The sequence below is a fragment of the Carcharhinus amblyrhynchos genome, unplaced genomic scaffold (genome assembly GCF_965287045.1).
Source record: "Carcharhinus amblyrhynchos unplaced genomic scaffold, sCarAmb.v2.hapA scaffold_43, whole genome shotgun sequence".
NCBI lineage: Eukaryota > Metazoa > Chordata > Chondrichthyes > Carcharhiniformes > Carcharhinidae > Carcharhinus > Carcharhinus amblyrhynchos.
Window position 1 is genome coordinate 1,045,523 of NW_027649784.1, and position 23,298 is coordinate 1,068,820.

General features: G+C 45.3%; 1 protein-coding gene across 1 annotated transcript; it reads right to left on the bottom strand.

Annotated features, from left to right (window-relative positions):
• Positions 1–3,192: 3,192 nt before the first annotated feature.
• Positions 3,193–17,253, bottom strand: LOC145337110 (interferon-induced very large GTPase 1). Its single transcript, XM_080181870.1, has 4 exons — positions 17,158–17,253; positions 13,240–13,564; positions 11,331–11,426; positions 3,193–8,329 (listed from the first exon to the last, which is right to left on the bottom strand). Exons 2-4 carry the CDS (start codon positions 13,541–13,543, stop codon positions 3,597–3,599), a joined length of 5,133 nt encoding a protein of 1,710 aa, XP_080037996.1. The 5' UTR covers positions 13,544–13,564; positions 17,158–17,253; the 3' UTR covers positions 3,193–3,596.
• Between the last annotated feature and the right edge of the window lie 6,045 nt (positions 17,254–23,298).

Below are 23,298 nucleotides of genomic sequence, written 5' to 3' on the forward strand. Positions count from 1 at the left end.
TCATTGAAGGCATTCGTTCTTTTAAAAGGGTGTTATACAAGAGGTGTGAAAATTCTCACTTCAGTTCATCAACACCACCACCCCACCCCCCCAACAAAGAAAGGTGGTCGAGCCCATTCCCCATTGAGAATCAGCGGGGCTGCACCATGTGGCCTCGGCGACCGGGTAGACGGTGAAAGCCGGGCCACTGTGTAAAGAGAGATTCGTGGACACCCCCTGAAAGAGAATGGCGTGGTTTGTCATCCTGGGAGGTGCCACAGTCGGGGCTCTACCATTCCACCCTGAAGTAGGGGTGATGGATCCAGGAGCAGTGGGACGGGGTGGTCGAGGACGACGGGCGCCATTTTGGGTGTTTTCTGGCGGCGACGCGATCGGGATGGAGGGAAGTTCGGAGTGGAGCTGGGAGTCAGTCGGTGAGTGTTTGATTTGCTGGTCGGGGTGTGGGAGAACCGCGGTGGGTTGAGGAGCCGGAGGTTAAAAGGAGGGGGTGGGGGGGAAGGGAAAGGGAATGTCCAACCGGCAGCGGCGGTTTCCCGCCTGAATTCAAACCGGCGGCGCGAGCGGGATCCACCCGACCGAGAGAGAGAGAGAGAGGGATCCACTCGACCGAGAGAGAGGGGGGATCCACCCGAGAGAGAGAGAGGGATCTACTCGACCGAGAGAGGGGGGATCCACCCGAGAGAGAGAGAGAGAGGGATCCACTCGACCGAGAGAGGGGGGGATCCACCCGAGAGAGAGAGGGATCCACTCGACCGAGAGAGGGATCCATCCGACCGAGCGGGATCCACCCGACCGAGAGAGCGGGATCTACTCGACCGAGAGAGCGGGATCTACTCGACCGAGAGAGCGATCCATCCGACCGAGCGGGATCCACCCGACCGAGAGAGCGGGATCTACTCGACCGAGAGAGCGGGATCTACTCGACCGAGAGAGCGATCCATCCGACCGAGCGGGATCCACCCGACCGAGAGAGCGGGATCTACTCGACCGAGAGAGCGGGATCTACTCGACCGAGAGAGCGATCCATCCGACCGAGCGGGATCCACCCGACCGAGAGAGCGGGATCTACTCGACCGAGAGAGCGGGATCTACTCGACCGAGAGAGCGATCCATCCGACCGAGCGGGATCCACCCGACCGAGAGAGCGGGATCTACTCGACCGAGAGAGAGGGATCTACTCGACCGAGAGAGAGGGATCTACTCGACCGAGAGAGAGGGATTCACCCGACCGAGAGTGCGTTATGGGGAGAAAGCCCCTTTTTTATCTTGTAAGTCTCTATTACATTCCCCCTCAGCCTTCTAAACTCCAATGAGTACAGGCCCAGTCTATTCAATCTCTCCTCATAAGCTAACCCCCTCATCTCCGGTATCAGCCTGATGAACCTTCTCCGCACTCCCTCCAAGGCCAATATATCCTTTTGCAAATAAGGGGACCAAAACTGCACACAGTACTCCAGTTGTGGCCTCACCAGTGCCCTGTACCGTTGCAGCAAGACCTCCCTGCTTTTATATTCTATCCCCCTTGCTATAAAGGCCAACATCCCATTCGCCTTCTTGATCACCTGCTGCACTGGCAGACTGGGTTTTTGCGATTCGTGCACAAGGACCCCCAGGTCCCTCTGCACCGTAGCATGCTGCAACTTTTCACCATTTAAATAATATTCCATCCTATTATTATTTCTTCCAAAGTGGATAACCTCACATTTGCTAACGTTATACTCCATCTGCCAGGTCCTCGCCCACTCACTCAGCCTATCCAAATCTCTCTGCAGACTCTCCACGTCCTTCACGCAATTCGCTTTTCCACTCATCTTCGTGTCATCAGCAAACTTCGTTACCCTACACCCAGTCCCCTCCTCCAGATCATCTATGTATATGGTGAACAGTTGAGGTCCCAGCACCGATCCCTGCGGCACACCACTAGTCACCAACTGCCAACCAGAAAAGCACCCATTTATTCCAACTCTCTGCTTCCTGTTAAATAGCCACGCTATCCAATCCACGCTGACGCTTTACCCCCAACTCCGTGTACCCTAACCTTCTGCAGCAACCTTTTGTGAGGTACCTTATCAAATGCCTTCTGGAAATCTAAAAACACCACATCCACCGGTTCCCCTCTATCTACCGCACTAGTCACATCTTCATAAAAATCCAGTAAATACCTCAAACACAACTTCCCCTTCATGAATCTGCCATTGATTTGCCAACTCACCCAATATGTCCAAATCATTCTGAAGGATCTCTGCATCATCACAGTTCACCCTCCCACCCAACATCTGCAAATTTGAAATGTTACATTTTGTTCCCTCATCCAAATTATTAATATATACTGTGAATAGCTGGAGTTCCCTCGAGTTACTGCTTGCCAATTTGAAAAGAACCAGTGTGCATCACTACACCAAAAATGGCCTCAACCCAGATCCAACTCCACCAACATGGAGTAGGCACAGATGCAGCGGTAGCCATCATCAGAATATATGTCTTCAGACCACTACAATTGGGCATCTCGTCACTCAGCTGTGAAATACCAAGGCAAGATTGGCCACGTACACTGGACAACCGTTACGCATAAATCGGGACCACTAACCTCAGTTACATATGGGCAACAGACAGTCTGTTTCCTCTAATAGCAGTACAGGGACTAGGGCCCAGCCTCTTGGTAAAGGACTGGCTATAAAACATTTGCAGCAAACCTTCAACATTGGTACTGGTAACCTACACGAAGTAATAGGGAAATACCTCAAGGTATTCCAAGTAGGCCTCTGAAAGATAAGAGACAAGGATCTACATAGGCTTAAGAGTCCCAACCTATTTCAAAGCACAACCGGTCCCCTGTGCTCTATTTGCAGAAGTTGAGGCTGAGCTTAAACGGTTAGAAGAACTGGGCATTACGACCTGTGTAATTCTCCGAATGGGCCAGTCTTAAATCCAGACAACTCAGTCCGTCTTGTGGAGACAAATTGACAGTAAATAGAGTGCGTCAAGTGGACAGATACCTGATGCCACGAATAGAGGGCCTAGGTGCAAAATTGTCCGTATCCTTCACGAGGGCAATTCTGCACTAAAGTCTCAGCATTGCCCACAGTGTCATGAGAATGGTAGGCAGTCTATAACAGTTACTTGTTACTAGCAGGAATACAAAACAGTGTTAAGTAAGTCAGGTCACAAATGGGGACTAAACAGAATACAGGATGATAATTTATCTACTTTATTAAGCATTTCAAGATAATTTAAAAAACTTTCAGAATGAAAATCTTAAGTTGATCATTATTCTGGCACAGGTTTGTAGGACTGCAGTGGCAACATTAAAGTATACTTAAAGCAAATTATAATCAGAGATAAATATCATCACAGGTGTACACATTGATCCTGAGAGGGGCAGTTGACACTTGTAACTGGCAGTGGAAACAGTTCAGATCTGTAGCATTTTTAGTGCTGTTTTTGGTAACTCTTTGCTTCCTGTTTTTGTAAATAATTAGATAAGCCTGACTCTTGAGCAACGATGACAACGCTCACATGGCGTTAAGAGTGAATGTCTAATTGTGTTAATTCTGAATATTTCATCTCACACTGTTCCAGTTGTCTAATATTTTTGTTCACATATTATATGTTTTCTTTACCTCTGCTTTTATGGTTTCCCGTTGTATAGTTTTCCAGTCAGCAGGGACACTGGCCTGTTGGGCATTGTAAGCCTCAGCAAACTCTTTATTAAAGGTACACAGGACATATTTCCAGTAGGCTGCTGCTTGGATGCTGGTGTCTGGTGGAATATCCCAGGAGGCATAATAATCATTTACACTGCGGTAGTCTTTGTAGGGATGATATTGATATCGTGTTGCTGCACAGCGGAATGAACCATCAGATGCCACTGAAGACGTGCACACTGCTGCTACAAGTTTTTCACTGGATTCATAGCGATATCGACGCAGACCCTGGGGCCGATGTGTTGCAGCAAAATGCTCCTTGTGTCCTGAGCCTCCTCGTTCACAAGGAACTCCACAGAATGGACACATCTTCCCACAGCCGAGAACTTGGCGGAAGAGTTCTTCATCTGGCTTCACGGGCAGGCGAGCCAGAATTTCCTTGATATCATGGTTTTCATTAAAGCCCAAAATGAGTTTTTGCTCCACGTCATCCAGGGCTGCGACAACAGCAGCTGCAAATTCACTGGCTTTGGTGGTATTTTGAAAGAGTACAATTTCTAAACTCCCTTTGTCAATCACAAAATCATCCTTCAAAATATTACAAAATTCTGTTAAAAATTCAGACACATTTTCCTTCCCAGTCACCATTGCTTGCTCAATGGCACCTTTTGTCTTTCGGATCAAAGCTTCGATTATTTTTGTAGCAATCCCTGTAATTTTATTTCCTTCTTTGTAATTCATTATTATTCTTTTCCTGATCCACTCTTTTGCAAAATCCTCATAGTTTGTAATGTACTGTATGTAATTTTCCACACGGTGCTCTTCCAGCAGTTCCAGTAAAATCACAGCTTGGAGATAGGCTCTGCTGCTCAGTTCATGGTTTGTACAGCTGGCTTTTACATCCTCAACAATCTCCACACCAAGCTTCTTGTCAATGGCATTCCGCAGAGCTGGTTGGAGGCAGTTACTGCACAAAGCCTGAGCCCTTTTCTGACTTTGATCTTTTTCATGGTAAAGATCTTTAAAAGTGGAATAGTAGGCATTTTTCATTTCTTCCAGATGAGTGATTGGATCATTCTCTCTAAAGAAGTCTTCATGCATCTTTTGGAAAGATGGCAAGACGTGTCCACATGAATGCAGCTTAATATCCACCTCAAAGTTAACAGTAGTTTGAAAGTCATGTTTTGCAATGTTTAACTTTTCATCAATTATTTTCAGCAACAACTGACAGTAAGTTTGATCAAAATCAACTTTTGCTTTAACCTTCTCCTTTGCAAATACCTCACAATGTTGTATTAAGCAATCTGCAAACGTTTGTAAATCATTCATACGTGAATTTGTGGAACCCCTCCAAAATTTGTGGTAAAACCTCTTTTCTATATGATCCTTGATAACTACAAAATGATTCTTTCCTTTTGCAGACAATTTTCCAGCTGCATGTAATCTCTGACACACGGCACTCCCCCGATGTTGTAGACTTTGTCTCAGCTGATTTTCAAACTCCATTTCAATGTTCTGCTTTTTGAATGACATTCCCTGTAGTGGTTTCACCGTGTCTCTCCACATCTTTTCAAATTCTTCCTCTAGAAAACTGTCATCGAGTTTAGTCTCTGACTGTTTACAATCTCGTAAAAGTTTGCTAACCTGTTTCTGAATAGTTGCCTGATATTCAGTCTGTATTTTAACCAGTTTGTCCATGCCTTTGCGTCTCTGAATTGCAGTGTCGCATCTCTGCCTGCTGTAAATCTCAAGCTCATTTCGCAAGCTCTCAGCACTCAAGGTGAAGTCAGTTTTGAATTTCTCCACGAGGTGGATGTTCTCTGCTTTGCTGTCGAAATATTGTTCCAGATGATTGAGAACCATTTGTTTTCGAGCCTGGAGAATGGTATTTGATTCTTGAATCAGAGTCTGATACAAATCGTCGAGCTGATTCAGAGGATGATTGTCAATATTATTCTCAGCCTTTTCAACCCAGGAATGCATGGTTTTCCTAAACTGCCAGTCCCACCCTGAGTACTTCAGACTGAGCTGGCTGTAGGCATCTGCGACCAGGCTGTTCCGGAAACTGAAAATGAAATTTTCATATTTAACCGCATTCCATAAACTCTTCATCCATTCTGTGAATTGGTGAATTGTAAATGGGTTTTTTCTTCCTTTGCGCTGTTTAAACAAATCAAACAGATATTTCTTCAACTCGAATATATTTTCACTGTAGCCAGTGTTTACTGGTGCCATGGGAGGTACACCGTGCCACAGGCCTGGAATGTACCAGTTGTTCTTTTCAGGATCGTATTCCATGACATCTAAAAATTCTGTGAACGTGTTTTCTTTCTTCTCCATCTTTGCTGCCGTCCTTGTCATCTCATTTAACTGGTCCAGGAGGTGTTTCCTGTCTCTCATGTTCTGATCATGTGCCGAGACTTCTCCTACGTTTTGATGAACGAACTGACAGTTTGGTTTGTGTCCAACTTCTTTCATCCTCAGGAAGGCGTGCACCACAATTTGCAAGACGTCCTTCATCTCGGAAGAGTTTTCCATAGCCATGTTAACTAATGTGACATCACTCAGTCCAACAACCAGAGTTGCGAGCTCATTGTCATGCTCATGGCTGTCCTCCAGCTTTGCCAGCTCTGGAGCTTTTAACCCTTCTGTGTCAATAATCATCAGGTACTCACTGCCAGTCTCCTCTTTCAGCTCTCCTGTAATTTTAATCAACTGCATGAAGGCTCCTCTTGTACATCTCCCACTGCTCACTGCAAACTGCAAACCAAACATTGTGTTCAAGAGAGTAGATTTCCCTGTGCTCTGTACACCCAGTACAGTTAAAACAAGTACCCTGGTATCTGGTCCTAGTTTCTCCGAAAGGTTTGTGAGCACAGCACTGACCCATTGTTCTGATATACTGGAAGCATCTCCATCTAAAAGTTCAAGCGGGAAGCCATCTATCATAAGATCAGCAGCAATGCTGGGAAGTGATGTATACTGGCGTTTATTTTCTGACAGAATATTTTCTTGGACTAAAGTTACCTCAGCTTCATAAATCTGTCCTATTTCTCGCATGAAATGTTCTAGCCCCAGAGAACTGTCCGATATTTGTTTGTCGAGTTCCATGAGCTCTTGGTTTGTACCAGGTGAAGCTTTATACTGTTGTTTATACTTCTCTCGTAATTCAGAAAGCTCGTGCCGAGCAGTGGTGTCAAGAAAATATTTGATCCATTGCAGGAAGGAGTATCTTTCATCATTGTTCATATTTACCATTTCAGTGACAAACTCGGAAAGGTTTTCAGTGATATCGTATTCTAACTGTTTCTTCCGCAGATTTGTTTGTTCAAGTCTGAGTTCACTGTTGTACATTTCAACAGGCTTATCTCCACGCCTTCTCTGACGGCAAAGCTCCTTGCCTAGCTTGCACCATTTTTTCCAGAGCTCTCCTTGTAAAGGTAGTTTTTGGATTTTGTACTCTGCTACACTTTGCATGTCTTTCAAGGCACCAGTAATTTCCTTGGCCACTTCTTTAGCGTGTTGGCACCTTGGTTCATCTTCATCGACAGATATTTCTAACTCACGAGCGACAGCAGCCATTTTCTCAATGCTCATCAGATCAGTCACATCTCCTACAGCGTTCTTGATGCTCAACTGGATTTCTTCAACAAAGTCTGATGCGTTCATGCTTTTATTTTTGATGATGATACGATTGCGTTCCAGTTTCATTAACGGAGCGAGTTTCTGGAGGAAGCTGCTCGTCTCATCCTGCTGGGCAGGTTGTGGATTGAGGATCAGCAAGAATCGCGTTTGCAATTCTGCAATGGATTCCAGGAACGCAAACTCATCAGTACCTATCTGATCAACAAATATAAAGACTGCTGAAGACACCTTGGCCAAGAAGTGAACTTGAGAGTGTAGACTGTTTGCATCCCCACGGAGATTGGCAATGAGAAGAGGTTCTGTGAAGATATCAATATTTCTCTTACCACAAGGGAGGTACCAGCAGAACTCAACTAGACCATCAGAAATTTTACGAGGAATGTCACCACATTCCATGCCCTGATTGATAAAGAAGTTGTGATGATGGTTTGGGTTACTTAACACTTCATTAAGAACCTTTGATTTGGATGTTGTGCACCTACCCAGGCGAATAAATGAAGTCACATGCATTGGAGTGGTTGCCATAGTTGCCTCTTTGAATCCTTTACTTGCTTCCAGTGACTGAGGTCTCCACTTTTTCACAATGAAACGCATGGCCCACAGCAGTAGGGTGCTGTTGTCCTTACTATAGTCTGGCAATAATAGAGGCAGAGCAAACTGACACATGGACATCTTCATCAGCATCTCTTGCTGCAGGGAACTATCAGCACAAAGGAAAACTGCAGTAATGACATCCAGGGGATTGCACAATACATCAGCATCTTTCCCTGGAATGTCAAAAAGGTTGGAAAGGTTTGTCTTATCAACAGTTACTGTTTTGTCTTTAGGAATATCTGCTGAGCATCTGATATTTCTGGCTGTCAGATTGAGAATCATAAGTTTCTTTAGAAAATACCACGGTACTTCTCCCAAGCTGTGAGGCTTTGCACACTCCATGGATTCTGGGCCAATTTCAAGAATTTTGCTTAAAGAAAGTTTCTCTTGGAAATATTGCTGCAGCTTCAGCTTGGAAAGCATTTCCTGAAAAATCTCTCTTTTGCCTGTAAAATAAGAGATAGAAATGATGTTTTTAGTGTGAACATTAAACACACTCCTCTTCTGATACTGTCCATACCTGTTTAAAATATTATAGTTTTTCAAAGATTCATCATTTACGTTGAGTCGCACCAAGTTTATGAGCAGAGGTTTGCCTGATGAATTAATTGCTTGTCTATTCCGGTGAGAGTATGTTTCAACCTTTCCTCTCCCCACACCGAGTCTTTCAAATCCAGAAACATCTGACACAGATACAACTGTATCAGTAGTAGTTTCACTGTTCACAATCTCTACAGTGCAGGAGGGATCACTGAGCCCATGAAGGCTGCACTAACTCTCTGAGAGAGCATCTTATCCAGGCCTTCTCCCCTGCCCTATCCTGTAACTGACAAATTTACCAGGGCTAATCCATCCAATTTACACATCGAGGCCACAGTGTTCCTAATGATCGGTTGCAGGAGAGAGGGAGCGAGAGCGCCCACTGCCACTCTGCAGTGATCGGTGAGGGAGACGGTGGGGGAAGGGGGAGAGAGAGGGGTGGCCCACTGCCACTCTGCAGCCGTCGGTGGGGGTAATGGGAGAGACAGAGGGGGGGCCCACTGCCACTCTGCAGTGATTGGTGGCGGAGAGAGGGGTGGCCCAATGCCACTTTGCCGTGATCGGTGCGGGGGGGCGGGTAGAGACAGCCCACTACTGCTACTCTGCCACGATTGGTAGGGGGAGGCGGAGGGGGGAAGGGAGAGAGAGGGGGCTTACTGCCACTTTGCAGCAATTGGTGGGGAGATGGGAGAGACACAGAGGGGGGGCCATGGCCAGTCTGCAGTGATCAGTGGGCGGTGGGGGGGGAATGGGAGAGAGAGGGGGGCTACTGCCACTCTGCAGCGATTGGTGAGGGAAGGGAGCTCACTGCCACACTACAGCAATTGATGAGGGGAGGGCAGCAGGGTCGCAATTGGTGTGGGAGGAGGGACCAGCGATCGGTCTGGCTGGTGGGGTGGAGGGGGGTGTCGGTGGGGCTCTGTTTTGGGCTGCGGGCCCCCCATGATTGTGGGTGGACAGGAGCTGCTTCAGGCTGCAGCATCAGAAGGGCCCTGACAGCTGTCTCCTTGTCTGGCAGACCCCTGTGATGACTAACGTGCATGTGCAGCATCAGAGGCCCGCACATCTGCACTACCTCCCTCTGCAGGCTTTGAGTGGGTTAAGCCCTGCCCGCTCATAATTTTGCGGGCAGAGTTTTTAACTCTCCTAGTTTCAAGTCCACCCAGCACTTCGCCAAAAAAAATGATAAAATACTGCCCATAAACGTACAAGCACAGAAACAGGTCATTGGCCCAATCAGTCCATGCTGGTGTGTTTATGCTCCACTAAACTCCCACCTGCCTTTCCTCATTCTCATCTGTCATCGCCCTGTATTCCCTCTACGCCATATGATTCTTAGCTTTCCCTGAAATGCATCTGTACTATTCACTTTAACCACTCCTGCTGAGACTGAATTTCACATTTTGACTCACTCTTGGGTAAAGACATTTCTTCCGCATTGCCAATTCTTTTTCTGGATGACTATCATTTATTGATTTTGATGGCTTACGATTACATTCTTCTTCATAAGGGGGAAACATCCTGTGCTGTACTGCTCTGTACGTACCTATCCTGTACAAAACCTTTTGCACTTTTAGACAGCTCTGACCCAGCCTGTTCATCCTTTCCTGCATAACAGGTACCATCCCTTCACTGATGTTTTTTTGCACCTTCTCCAGCGCCTTTAACTTGTTTTAATATAATACAGCAACTAGAATTGTATGTAATAATCCCCCTTCTCTCTCCCTCCCCCCACCGATGACTGCAGAGTGACAGCTGGCCCCCTCTCGTCCCTCCCCCTACTGATCCCTGCAGAGTGGTGGGATTTTTGGGGCTTTGCTCCTCCTTGAAACAGGCAGGTGGGAGGGAGGGTAAAATTCTAGCTGTGGTCTGACAAAGATTTGATACGAGTTTTAGCTTGGAAGTTAGATGAGCTGATTTCTGAACTCTTGGAGATATCCTCTTTATCTGACTAACTTTTAATAACACCAGTGAAAAATTCCTCTGACTGTTCTGTCTTCCTTAAAATCCTGTAAACGTATATTGAATGGTTTATGTTAAGTCACGTTGGTTCAGTTCTTAGAGCAAGTGGGTTGAGCCAGGATGCACAAGTCGGAGCTTATTGAGCAGGCACCTCAGCAGAGAACTGAGGAAACGTTGAGACCAGGAGCCATGGCCAAGCTGAGGGAGAGCGTCTTGAAGGCCACTGAAGCCCCCAGGTGGTAGGGGCAAGGACAGTCTGTGGCCATTGGGCAGGACGTGCCTGGAAGTGCCCACCTGGCACCCTGGCAGTGCTCAATTGGACACCACAAGTGTGCCAGGCCAGTGCCAAGGAGTGAGGCCTGAGTGGGATTGGGCTATGACAAGAGTCCTGGAAGATTACAATGTCAAGCAGGGGCACCTAAAAGACCAGCATGGAAAAGTCCCATTTTCACACTTATGACACTTAAAGCCTGTTGTGTTTTTGACTAAATTTTTAAAATGCCCCAAATTGATCAACTCTGGATCAAGATCATGGTCTGTTACCCTAATTGCTAACTCACTGTTCCTGCTTTCTTAAAAAGACTGAGTGGTTTAAATTGTTATTATGTAATTAAGATATGAAATTCCTTTTTCGTTGTCAAAACAGTGTTAGCCCATTTACAATAAATCGCCCTCAACTTTTGTTACAACATGGAGCAAAGTAATTTCATAGGAACATGGTAACCTGTTGGTTTGTAACATCACACAAGGTGAATTCAGTCTAGAGTTTTTGCAAACGTGTCTATTATGTCCATTAGAATTGTGAACCAGTGGGTTCAGGAAAGAGGGCTGATTCATAAACAACTCCACCTTTGTACAGATTGCGGTAAAACCTTTGCAGAGACCTTTATCAGTCAACAGAACGAATTGTTGTTAGTTGCCTCGGTGACCACTTATGCAATGTACCTGCTATCCCGATTGTTTGTTTGTTTCTTTGTTCCTGACTGGACAAAGGCCTCTCGGCAGCCGGGTTCTCGTACACATTAGTGTGCCGGGCTTCACCTGAAGAAAGAGTACAGACAGGTCTTATAAACTGTACAATGCATTGAAACAGCGCTGCTTCCCCAGGAGATAGAGAGCATCAGAGCAGGAGAAGACCATTTACTCTTCTAACCTGTTCTACCACTCAGTGAGATCATGGCTGATGCAATCTTAACCCCATATATCCAGAAGAGTGAAAACTGGGAAATTGGTCCCGAACTGGTCTTGTGTACGCAAGGATATTTTGGCCTTGGAGGGAGTTACGCAAGGATATTTTGGCCTTGGAGGGAGTGCAGAGGAGGTTTACTAGGCTGATACCGGAGTTGAGGGGGTTGACCTATGAGGAGAGGCTGAACAAACTAGGCTTGTACTCGTTAGAGTTTAGAAGAATGAGGGGAGATCTCATTGAGACGTTTAAGATGATGAATGGGATGGATAGGATAGAGGTGGAGAGACTCTTCCCGCTCAGAAAGGACAGTAGGACCAGAGGGCACAGCCTCAAGATAAAGGGGGGGCGGTTTAGAATGGAGTTGAGGAGGAACTTCTTCACTCAAAGGGTGGTGAATCTCTGGAATTCTCTGCCCGTTGAAGTGGTGGAGGCTGCCTCGCTAAATATATTTAAGACGCGGGTTGATAGGGTTTTGATAGGCAAGGGGATTAAGGGTTATGGGGAGAAGGCGGGAATGTGGAACTGAGACACGAAAGATCAGCCATGATCTTGTTGAATGGTGGGGCAGGCTCGAAGGGCTAGATGGCCTTCTCCTGCTCCTATTTCTTATGTTCTTATGTAACTTAAAATGGAACAGCAAAAGAACTGGGAAATAAGGATATTGGTCCGAACTCATCTGGTCTACCTTAAAATAGAACAGCAGTAGAACTGGGAAATATGGATAGCCCATATCCCTTATTGTTATCTTCCCAAACATCTTCTGTAAGTCAAAAGCTGTTTAACAATGTCAGTATTATCAGCTGGAAGAGTAAGGACACAGTAGAAAATGGTTGCAGGCAGATATTTAAACAAGTATTTGGCCACAAAAACACTGAAAAGATCAGGAATTGTATCTCATCCTGACTATTAAAGGTAGAATTTCACATTTTGGTTAAACTGCAAACAGAGGCTGGGATTTTACGGCCACGCTCACCCCAAAATTGGAAAATCCCACCGGAGGTCAATTCCCACGGTCCGCCCCTCACCTGCTCCGATTCCTGTGGTGGACAGAATATGAAAATTGGCCTCTTAGAGTCAGGGTGCATAACCTTGTGGAAGGAAACAGGGTTGTTGCAGCTTGCTGGACAGCCCGAGAGAGTCACACATCACCTCTAATCGTGAAGGCCTGGCACACCTGACTGGCTGACCTTCCTCCAGAATCAAGGACCCCCAGGGCTACTGCTGGTACAACACCCACCCTAGGCTTGGTATCACCCGATGCATCCTAAGCCATAGGTGAGTGATGGCAGGAGGTGTGTCACGGGGAGACGAGAAGATGGGGGTCAGCAGCGAGGGCAGGGCAGTGTTTCTTAGCAGTTACTTCTCCCCTTCCTGATTCGTCACTCAGGAACTGAGTGCTTTTGAATGTGGGACACGTTGTTCGGGGAACCCACAAGAGACACCATATGGATTTGCTTATTGTGCTCCCCACATGGCTGGCCCTCTGCCTGCATTTGCTGAAATATCAAGGATCTAATCCGTGTAGAAGTGGGAAGTGGGAAGTGGTCAGGGTCCCCCTCTGCCTGATTAAATGCTCCCCATCACCAAATGTGCCATTAGCAAGAACACAAGTTTCCCCTGTAATCTTGCAATCTAATTGTTAATTTAGTAAATGCAAACACCTACCTCTTGTTGCAGCACTAAAGTCAGACAATACACGATCCAATCCTGGGAGTTCACCCTGTAAGCTTTGCAGAACCTCTAGAAATTTCTCACAACTTGCCTCTCCCTTCTGAACCACAATGTTTATCAGTTTTCTGATTTTTTCCATGGGGTCTGCGATCCCATCTATCTGATTATACTCATCCAGTGTAATGATGAACATCGCATCCATCTCATCGAGGATAACGTTTGGTTGCTCTTTAAGAATGCTCATGAGCTTTCTACGTATTTTCCGTAGAATCTCTGACGGACTGTGTTCTCCAGCCATTCTCCAGCCAATTAGTAACACCTACAAGGAAACGCAAAGTCAATGTCTGTATAACCATTGTATTTTGAAAAAAGATATACATTGGAAGCATTCTGTGTTGCATTTTGGCCTGCTGTGATATTGTATAATCTGATTTCTAGTCACAGTCTCAATGTTACTCCCATGTTCCCAGTGAAAATTAAAAAAATATATTTTTTAAAAAATCAGTTAAGTGATTTGGGCATCTCTGGCAAAGTCAGCATTTATTGCTCCTTCCTTGAAAAGGTGGTGGCGAACCACCTTCTTGAACCACAGTGCACGATCTGCCCATGCCCATACTGGATTGTAGCTTTGGTGCAAGCAGGGTCTGCACTGATGGCTATCTCAGCAGAGAGCTGAGCAGCATTCGCAAAGAGAGCTCATGGTAGAAACAGCCTGCTCTGCTCTTCTGAACAGCAGTCTGTCCCACTTAAAGAAAATCTGCATGGAGTCACACTAAACTGCTCCTGATAAACTTCACTTTATTTATCAGTAGCAGCTTACATGATAAATTTCAGTTACAGGTGTAAAGCATCTCAAATCCGGTTATTCAAAAACCAGTAATACCTAAAATATTTTTAAAGCTGCTATCACCTGGATCACTTTCCCTGCTCACTGATATTTTTGGTCTAGTTGTATAGCTGGGAAATTCCTTGAAGCTGCACATACCATGCTTCATTGAAGTGCAAAGGAACTCATTTATCTGCACAAACAGATCTTCTGTCATGCTGCTGGCAAAGTAACACTGATGGATCGAAAGGAGCTGCACAGAATTGTATGGCTCATCTTGCAGCATTCTCCATTTGTTCCATTTTGCCAGCCTTACTTGAAAAACACACCCTAAGGGCAATTAGGGCTGGGCAATGTGAGAAACGCAGCTCACAGTCAAACAATTTAGTCAAGTTCTGAAGGAGCAAGATATTTTATTTAACGTTCTTGCAAGACCGGGTGTCCAATAAAATAGGCACACCTTACATCGATTTGCAGCACATTTTATACTTTTTTTTACAAGCATTGTAATGGCTTTGCAATGTGTTGTTCTCCCCTAATTGGTGGTCCCTGTCCCATCTATGTGTTGTCATTCCCCTATTGGCTCAAGGTGCCCTAAGTTTTCATCCCCTCTACTCCCCATCTAACAATGTCTCCTGTTATCACAAGAGTGCATTAGTAAACTCATTCGTCTTATCTAACACTGTTACATGTCCAGTTCAGATTGGCGGTAATCAATCCTTTGCCAACTTGCTCACTGCTGTCCCAACTATCTCAGTGACCTTTTTTCCCCTTTTATGCTTAGTTGTAGAAACAACACATCTTGTATACTATTTGCCTTTTATAACTTGGACCTCGTACATTCCTTCAGGATGTGGTGTATGCTTCATTGCACACCACACATCTGGTGTTATTCCTACACCACAGGCAGTCTCTTTATTGTCCCTGACTATTGCTCTGTTAGCAGCGAATTTTATGCCCTATGTTTGTGACTAAAGTCACAGTTGTTTCCATAATGTGGGTTATCAATGTGCCTGACTATATCCAGTGTACCTAACTTTATGCTATTTTTCTATGGTGTACAGATGTGTTAACAGCATCTTTACCTGTTGCTCACAGCAATAAATGCTGGCCTATCCAGCGACACCCGAATCCCAGGAATGAATTAAAATATTATTACATTCCTAACCCAATCCAGCCTGAACCGTCTCACCTGAAATGAGGAAAGATCTGAAATCCAGTACACACTCAGTTCCAATGTTGCTGGTTTTGAGACACTACCTATAGAACGCTGCAGTTCTGAACCAGTGAAAATAGAACACCAAGGTAGAGAGAGAGAGCCCCTCTTTCACTGTTGTAGGTCTGGAGGCCTTCATGGTACAGATAAATAGGAGGAGAGACAGTTTGCTTCCACAGAGGGTCAAGAGGTTCCCAAGGGCCTCTCTCAAATGCGAACGGGAGTAGTGGCCAGGAATTTGCGACTGGAGTTTGGCTGTGAGGATGTGACAGCACTACCACAGGAAGTTAAGTGGCTTTGGAATACAGCACAGAGTTGGGATCAGCATGTGTTGAGACATTGGACTGAAGGCAGGGCTGCAGCCATGCCAGGGGGAAAAAGTTGTGTGCCAATTCCAGCATGGAACTGCTCAGCCCAAAGCACTCATCTCCTGCGCCCATCTTCAATTTTATTTCCCTTAATCCCATGTCCCGGACATTTTACTCATTCATGGGATGTGGGTGTTCCTGGCTAGGCCAGTGTTATTGTCCATTCCTAATTGCCCCTCGAGAAGGTCGTGTTGGTGAACTGCTATCTTAAACCGTGTAATCCATGTGGTGTAGGTACCCCTAAGTGCTGGTAGCATAGTAGTGCCAGGATTTTGACCGCACTACTGTGAAGGAATACCGCATTCCCTCACTCCAACAGTCAATCACTCAGCCTCATTTCCCCTCTCTATATCTCCCTCATCACTCTCCAGTCCCGAATCCTATTTTGCAGTCTTCAATTCCCTTCGCCATCTCCTGACCCTGGTCCTCCATCCTCCCTTTCTCAACTGAGCCCATTTCCCAGAGTCGGCATTTTGGAAAACTCATTAACCTGGCAGGAATGGAATCATAAACGTTCATCAAAAGCTCTTGGAGAAAACAGACTGCTTCACATGAACTTTGGATCAGTTGGGTCTCTGGTTAAACACAACCAGGTTACAGAGGATTAGACAAGAGTGCATGGCACAGGAACAGGTTATTCAATGTAACCAGTCCAAAGTGCTTCATTCAAACCATCTCCAGTCTTTCCATATCTAATCGTGTCAGAGAAACCCTCTATTCCTCCCTCTAATTATCACTCCACATATGTTAACCTTACAGGGAATCAATTTATTGTAATTACTGAGCAAGTATGCAACATAGGTAATTTAATTTTTTAAATTCATTTTATTTATTAGTGTCACAAGTTGGTTTACATTAACACCGCAGTGAAGTGACTGTGAAAATCCCCTAGTCGCCACACTCCGGCGCCTTTTCAGGCAACACTGAGGGAGAATTTGTATTAACTCTGCAATGAAGTTACTGTGAAAATCCCCTAGTCGCCACACTCAGGGGCCTGTTCGGGTACAGTGAGGGAGAATTTGTATTAACACTGCAGTGAAGTGACTGTGAAAATCCCCTAGTCGCCACACTCAGGGGCCTGTTTGGATACAGTGAGGGAGAATTTAGCACGGTCGATGCACCCTAACTGACTGACCTCACCTGACGAAGGTGCAAAGCTCCAAAATCTCCTGCTACCGAATAAACCTGTTGGACTTTAACCTGGTGTTGTGAGACTTCTTACTGTGTTTACCCCAGTCCAACGCCGGCGCCTCCACATCAGGGCTGTGGGAGGAAACAGGAGCACCTGGAGGAATCCCACGCAGACGTTGGGGGGGGGGGGGGGGGAACGTGTAGACTCCGTGTTGTGAGGTAGCAGCACTAACCACTGTACGCCCCAGGTATTTTAATCACACTCACAATTCATTGAACAAACCGAAAAGTAGATTTTCACCTCACTGAGGTCACCAAAATGAAACTTAGTGATTGCTGCTAGAAATCACTGCACAGAAATAATCACTCACCTAAATCACAAACTTCCTCCTTTGTCATGTATCAGAATGTTACTCCAGATGTTAGCTCCTGTTCTGAGCTGAAATGATTAATATTTGCGTAAGCTTTAATATAGCTGACCCAGGGGCCACACCCCTCACATTTCAGCTTCAACACATGTTTTCCAAGAATTTTTTTTCCCTGAGGAAATAGTGCACTTTCTGTTTCAATTACAGTTGATCAGGAATCTGCTCTCTAGCTCCCCCATTGCAAAAAGTTACTTTATAAACACAGTACGCACAATCTTACCAACTCAGTGTGTGGTTGCTCTGTATGATAGTGGGGTGAGCATTAAAAAAAAAATCAGTTTTGTGTCCCTGAGCCCTGCTTTGCCAGCAAGAACAGCTTCACAAACAGGAAGGATGCAAAGCTTATTAACATAAAGCCAATCTAACTCGAAAGAACTTGCCTGCTCCTGCGTAGCTTCATCCAGCCTCCAAAGCATCTTTATGAGAACAGCCTCACATGGGCATCGTTTAATCGATAAAGGGGGGGCCTACAAAAGCCATTAGGATTTTATGGCCTTTGAAGTTAACAATCTCCAAGGGATGTGGTCAATTTATCTTCAGGACATTCCCCAATTATAGTCCTGATAAGTTTTGTTTATTGCTAACATAATGAAACACATGGATACATGGCTTATCCATTCAATGACTGAGCTTTTTATCACTACCTACAGTTTCAGGGGGTATCATCATGTTACTATTATTTATCAGTTCCCACTCAGTCCCCTACCACAAGTCTTTCGTTAGCTAAGACACTAATATCTTTCCGACTTTGTTTTGATTAGAAACTGTGAAGGCAGCTTTATTAAAACTCACTTTTGTAACAGTTGTTTCTAATAAGACGTCTGGTGAGGCAGTTAATTCTGCTTTATGGCCTTATGATTCCAACAGTTGGGTGCTTTAGAGGAATGTATCTAAAGTGCATTTGGTGTCAAAGGGTCACTGTAACTGTGCAACCGAGTTTCTTTTTTAACCTCTCAAAATGTATCTAACATGTATGGACTAATTAAAGATATTACACATACCTTTAAAACTGCAAAGTATTTAAAACACCTCATTACAATTACTAGCAAACTTGCTGCCCATTGATAAAGTGAATTCTGCATCTAAATTGAATTAAAGCCTGAGCAGAGTCTGCCAATCTTCTGGTAGCCGTTTTCTTTTCTGTCTTTCTACAGAAGGAAGTAAAACATTTTTTTAAGTATTCTTGAAAATGAAACTGAAACCTGTGACAGATTCAGCATTCCTTGGAGATCACGCATCGAAACTGAGCAAGTTGCCACCCACAGTAGGTGGAGCAAAGGACAAAAGGATGAATTCAAAGATGTGCGAGTTAGGTGGATTGCCTACGCTAAATTGACCCTAGTGTAACAGGGGGATTAGCAGAGTAAATATGTAGGGTTATGGGGGTAGAGGCTGGGTGGGAATGTGGTCGGTGCAGACTGAATGGGCCGAGTTCTGCACTGTAAGGATTCTGTGATAGCCATAGGATATTTCAGATGTTTGTGTGTGAAATTAGTGACAAGCCCCATTAATCACAGAAAGCGTAAAATGAAATTTACAATCGGGACCTGCTTAGGTGATCACAAGAGTGAGCTACCAAAGTACTGGTTCCCTACATTTAAATTGCTAAAGCTATTTCTTCATCCCTGGCAGAGTCATTGCAGCTGGCAGGGTGGTTAGCACCACTGCCTCACAGCACCACAGATCCAATTTGATTCCAGCCTTGGGTGACTGTCTGTGTGGAGTTTGCACGTTCTACCCACCCCCCCCGTGCCTGCATGGGTTTCCTCCAGGTGCTCTGGGTTTCCTCCTGCACTCCAAAGATGTGCAGATTAGGTGGATTGGCCATTCCAAACTCACCCATAGCGTCAAAATATGCATGTTCAATTGCCCCTTAGTAACAGGAAATTAGCAGGGTAAATATGTGGGGTTACGACAATAGGTGAGATTATCGTTGGTGTAGGGCTCGATGGCCTCTATCTGCACTGTAGGGATTCTATGATTGGTGAAAAATTCTAGCCATCAGGCACTTGCACTCTGTGGATCTGGAAGCAGACACTAAGTATGTTCCTGGCCCAGGATGCAATTTCAAGCTGGCTGGCTAGCTAATGACTGACCTGTGATGTGGAGATGCCAGCGTTGGCCTGGGGTAAAACACAAAGAAATCCCACAACACCAGTTTAAAGTCCAAACAGGTTTATTCGTAGCAAACGCCGCAAGCTTTCGGGACCTGAGGAAGGGACGGGCTGTCCCGAAAGCTCGTGGCGTTTCCTACAAATAAATCTGTTTGGACTTTAAGCTGGTGTTGTGGGATTTCTTTGTGTAACGACTGACCAGCCAGAGTGAAACGCACTCTGGAAGGCTGAGGCTGTCAGGAACAGGTCTCAGCACTAGGTTAGAGTTCATCAGATTAACTTCAGCCTGGTTTTGAGAGACTCCTTATTGTGTTTAGCCCACTCCAATAGCAGCATCTCCACATCGCAGCTGGCAGGAAGGACAGTGCAGGCTTGTATTTCCAACCTGCTCCCTCAGGGGCACAGCCTCTGCAGACACGTCTCAGGGAGCCGCTGGCCTGGGGGAAAAAAAAAATTGATGTCGAAACTATGCCTCCAAGCAGCACAACCACACACAGACCTCAGTGACATTTGTTCACAAGCTGGATCAAAGGTGAAACTAAAGTGTAAAAGCTGCCTGACCACAGCCTGCCCTCCCAACTGTAAAAGCGGACAGGCCAAGTAAAATTCTGCTCGATTGCCCCTTAATGGGCTTGATTTTCAGTGGGTGTGCTCCTGATTTTAAGAGCTGAGCCCCAACCAAACTACTCTCACGTGCTTCTGGATTGGGCACACACCAACCAACATTAATTTTCTGACCTTGGAGACACCAGACTCTCCAGCAAGAGACAGAAGATTGAGACAAGTAAATGTTTGTCACTAACTGGAAGACTTCAATTTATTATCACTGACCAAATGAAGGTTTTGCTCAGAGAATAAAGGACATTGAATCACAATAAAGAGAGCATTTGGCTCCTGGTTCCTGCCCAAGCAGCTACCCCCATAAGCTCAGAAGTGGGGACGTTTGCATAATATTCTGCACCATTTGTAACTCCTCAGATACTGGAGCAGTTCACGATCAAATTCAGCAAGACCTGGACAAGATCCAGGCTCGGGCAGACACGTTGCAAATGACCTTCCTTCCATGCAAGTGTCAGGCAGGAGAGGGTGTGGGGCGGACATGAGGGGGCTAGGGATGAGGGGGGACAGATGCTGGGGAAGAGAGAGGGAATGAGGCAATGGATGGGAGTTGAGAAGAAAAAAAAAGACGGATCTGGGCTTTTGGGAGCAGGACACAGGGCAAGTGGGAAAGACATGACTGGAATGAAGAATGTCTGTTAGGGGAGGAGTTTGAGGACAGCGGATGGGGGGGGTGGTGGAAGAAGGAGAGTGGGCCACAGCTTAAGGGGGGGGGGGGGGGGGAGAAAAGAAGGTGATTGTTAGGAGTAGGCTCTGAGACTGAGATGGAGTCTGACACACAGACATAAATACAGTTTTGACAGGGCTAAAAAAGGAACAGGGTTAGGTCATCAGGCTTAGGTAGAAGCGTGAGCAGTGAAGGAGGATCAGATGTAATGATAAGTAAATTTGCTGATGATACAAAGATAAGAAAGCAAGTTAACAATAGGATAACTACAAAGTGATTGAGAGAAAATGGCCCAGTCCTAATTCTTGTGTTCATTGCTATGATGGAGATGCCAGCCTTATACTGGGGTGGGCACAGTAAAGTCTCAGAACATTAGGTTAATAAGTCCAACAGGGTTTTCTTGTTGGTATGAATTTTCAGAGGGTAAGTGGAGAATTGGGTTCACAAGTGGCATATATAATAGACTCAATTGCAAGATATGGTTGGAATGCAAGTCTTTACAGGTATAGACAATGTGAGTGGAGAGAGGGATAGTGACAGGTTAAAGAGCTGTGAATTCTCTCAAGCCAGGGTGGTTAGGAAGATTTTACAAGCCCAGGCCAAATGGTAGGCTTACACTTAGTGACATGATACCAAGATCCTGGTTGAGGGTAACCTCATGTGTGCAGAAGTTGGATATCAGTTTCTGCTTCGCAATTCTGCCTTGTGTCTCTTGAAGGCCACTTTGGAGAATTACCTGAAGATTGGAGGCTGAATGCCCTTGACTGCAAGGGCGTTCCCCAACAAGAGGAACGGTGAGCAGTGTCTGTTCATCCATTGTCATAATGGCTGCATGGTCACACTGATGTACCATGTCTCAGGACATCCTTTCCTGCAGCTTATCATGTAGACAACATTGGCTGAGTTGTATGAGTATGTACCATGTACCTAGTAGGATGGTATTCTCACTGGCGAGATGTGAGAATGATCTGGCATGTCTTGCAGAGGTTGCTGTGGCAGGGTTGTGTGATGTTGTGGTTGCTGTTCTCCTGGAGGCTGGTAGTTTGCTGCAAGGAATGTATCCCAAACATTATCTTGCAATTGAACCTGTGTAAATATGCCCCATTTGTGAACCCAACTCTCCACTCAAAGGAACAGTGCTCTAAACAAAAAGGATGGCATGGACAAAGCCTCCATGACTAACAAGTAGAGTGGATAATGTGAGGTGATGCTGGCTAGATCATAGTCAGCTTTTTATCCCCCCATGAATGGTTTGAGGAACTGTGCCTGTAAAAAAAAAGTGTTCACATGCCCCAGAGAAGGGAAAGATGCACTGTCTCAATTAAAATAGCAAACTCTGGTCATTGGACTGGGGTAAACACAGTAAGAAGTCTCAACACCACGTTAAAGTCCAACAGGTTTTTCTGGTAGCAGGTGACAAAGGAGCAGCAAGCACTCAAAGCTAGTGGCTTTTGCTACCAAATATGGTATTGAGTCTTATATTGGAAATGCAGTCCATGAGGCTACCCGGTGGCTTCAACTGGAGTAGCAGTTCCACAGGAAGAACTTTTATACAGCTGCCTTATTATGGTGGTGTAGCACACTGGAGCAAAGCCATGAGAGCTTTCAAAGATAAACTGGTCTGCCATGACCTGCTGCAATCAACCACTGCCCCAGCGTAGCTCAACTAAGCCACAAAAAAAAACTGGTTAAAGAATTCCAAATTAGTTTAGAAAGATGGATTCAGCTTGCAACTTTGAGACCCTATTCTGCTGAAATGTTAAAGGCCATATTGAGTAAAAGGTGGAGCTCTGGGCCCCCAGTTAAACACTCAGGCCCATTCACTCAACTCTATGATGACTGTATTTGTGCTGCTTCATGCTCTCATTGGAAGTTACATTGATCAATTTAACTTCCAGTTGCCATGTTTTCACTTTCACATGGTCAGGTTCCAACACGTCCCTGCCTTCTGTCTCCATTTCCAGTAAAAGTTGACCTAGTACAGAAAGCCATTTGGTCCATTTAATCTACACTGACTGTGGAGCATCCCAAAACCTGGTATGGACAGCATGGTGGTTAGCACTGTGTCTCAGCACCAGCGTGGCTGACTGTGTGTAGTTTGCACATTCTTCACGTCTGTGTGGTTTCCTCCCACAGTCCAGAGTTGTGCAGGCTAGGCTAAATGCTTGCTAAATTGCCCCTTAGCATCCAAAAAGGTATGCAGTGAGGTGGATTGGCTGTGCTACATTGCTCCTTTGTCAGGGGGATTAGCAACATAAATAGATTGTTTGTGCAGACTAGATGGGCTTAATGCATTGTAGAATTCAGATTTATCCCACTAACCTATAGAACACCTTTACACCGTTCACAAGCTAATCTTCCTCTTCTGCTTAGATGCATTACAGCTCAATTTTAGATGTGAGCTTCCCTCATCTAAAATGTTTTTGTCTAATATGTCTTAAGATCTCAGCTACAGTTGAATCTAACATGCCTCTATTTCTGAGGAGCCAAACAGGTTCAAAAATGGTCAATGTTTTCTCCCTCCAGATACTGCCTGACCTGCTGAATCTCTGTTCTGGTCTTTATTAGTAAAAAGTCTGACAACACCAGGTTTTGACTTTTTACTGTGTTTACGCCAGTCCAACGCCAGCATACCCACATCATGACTGGTCTTTATTAGACCAGAAGGAATGAATGGTATGACTC

Excerpts from the sequence above, each read along its gene's own strand:
- LOC145337110 (XM_080181870.1), bottom strand. The coding sequence starts at position 13,543 with ATGGCTGGAGAACACAGTCCGTCAGAGATTCTACGGAAAATACGTAGA. Across the intron at positions 11,427-13,239 it reads CTTTAGTGCTGCAACAAGAG|GTGAAGCCCGGCACACTAAT; the intron begins GTAGGTGTTTGC and ends CTCTTTCTTCAG. Across the intron at positions 8,330-11,330 it reads ACAAACAATCGGGATAGCAG|GCAAAAGAGAGATTTTTCAG; the intron begins GTACATTGCATA and ends CTTATTTTACAG.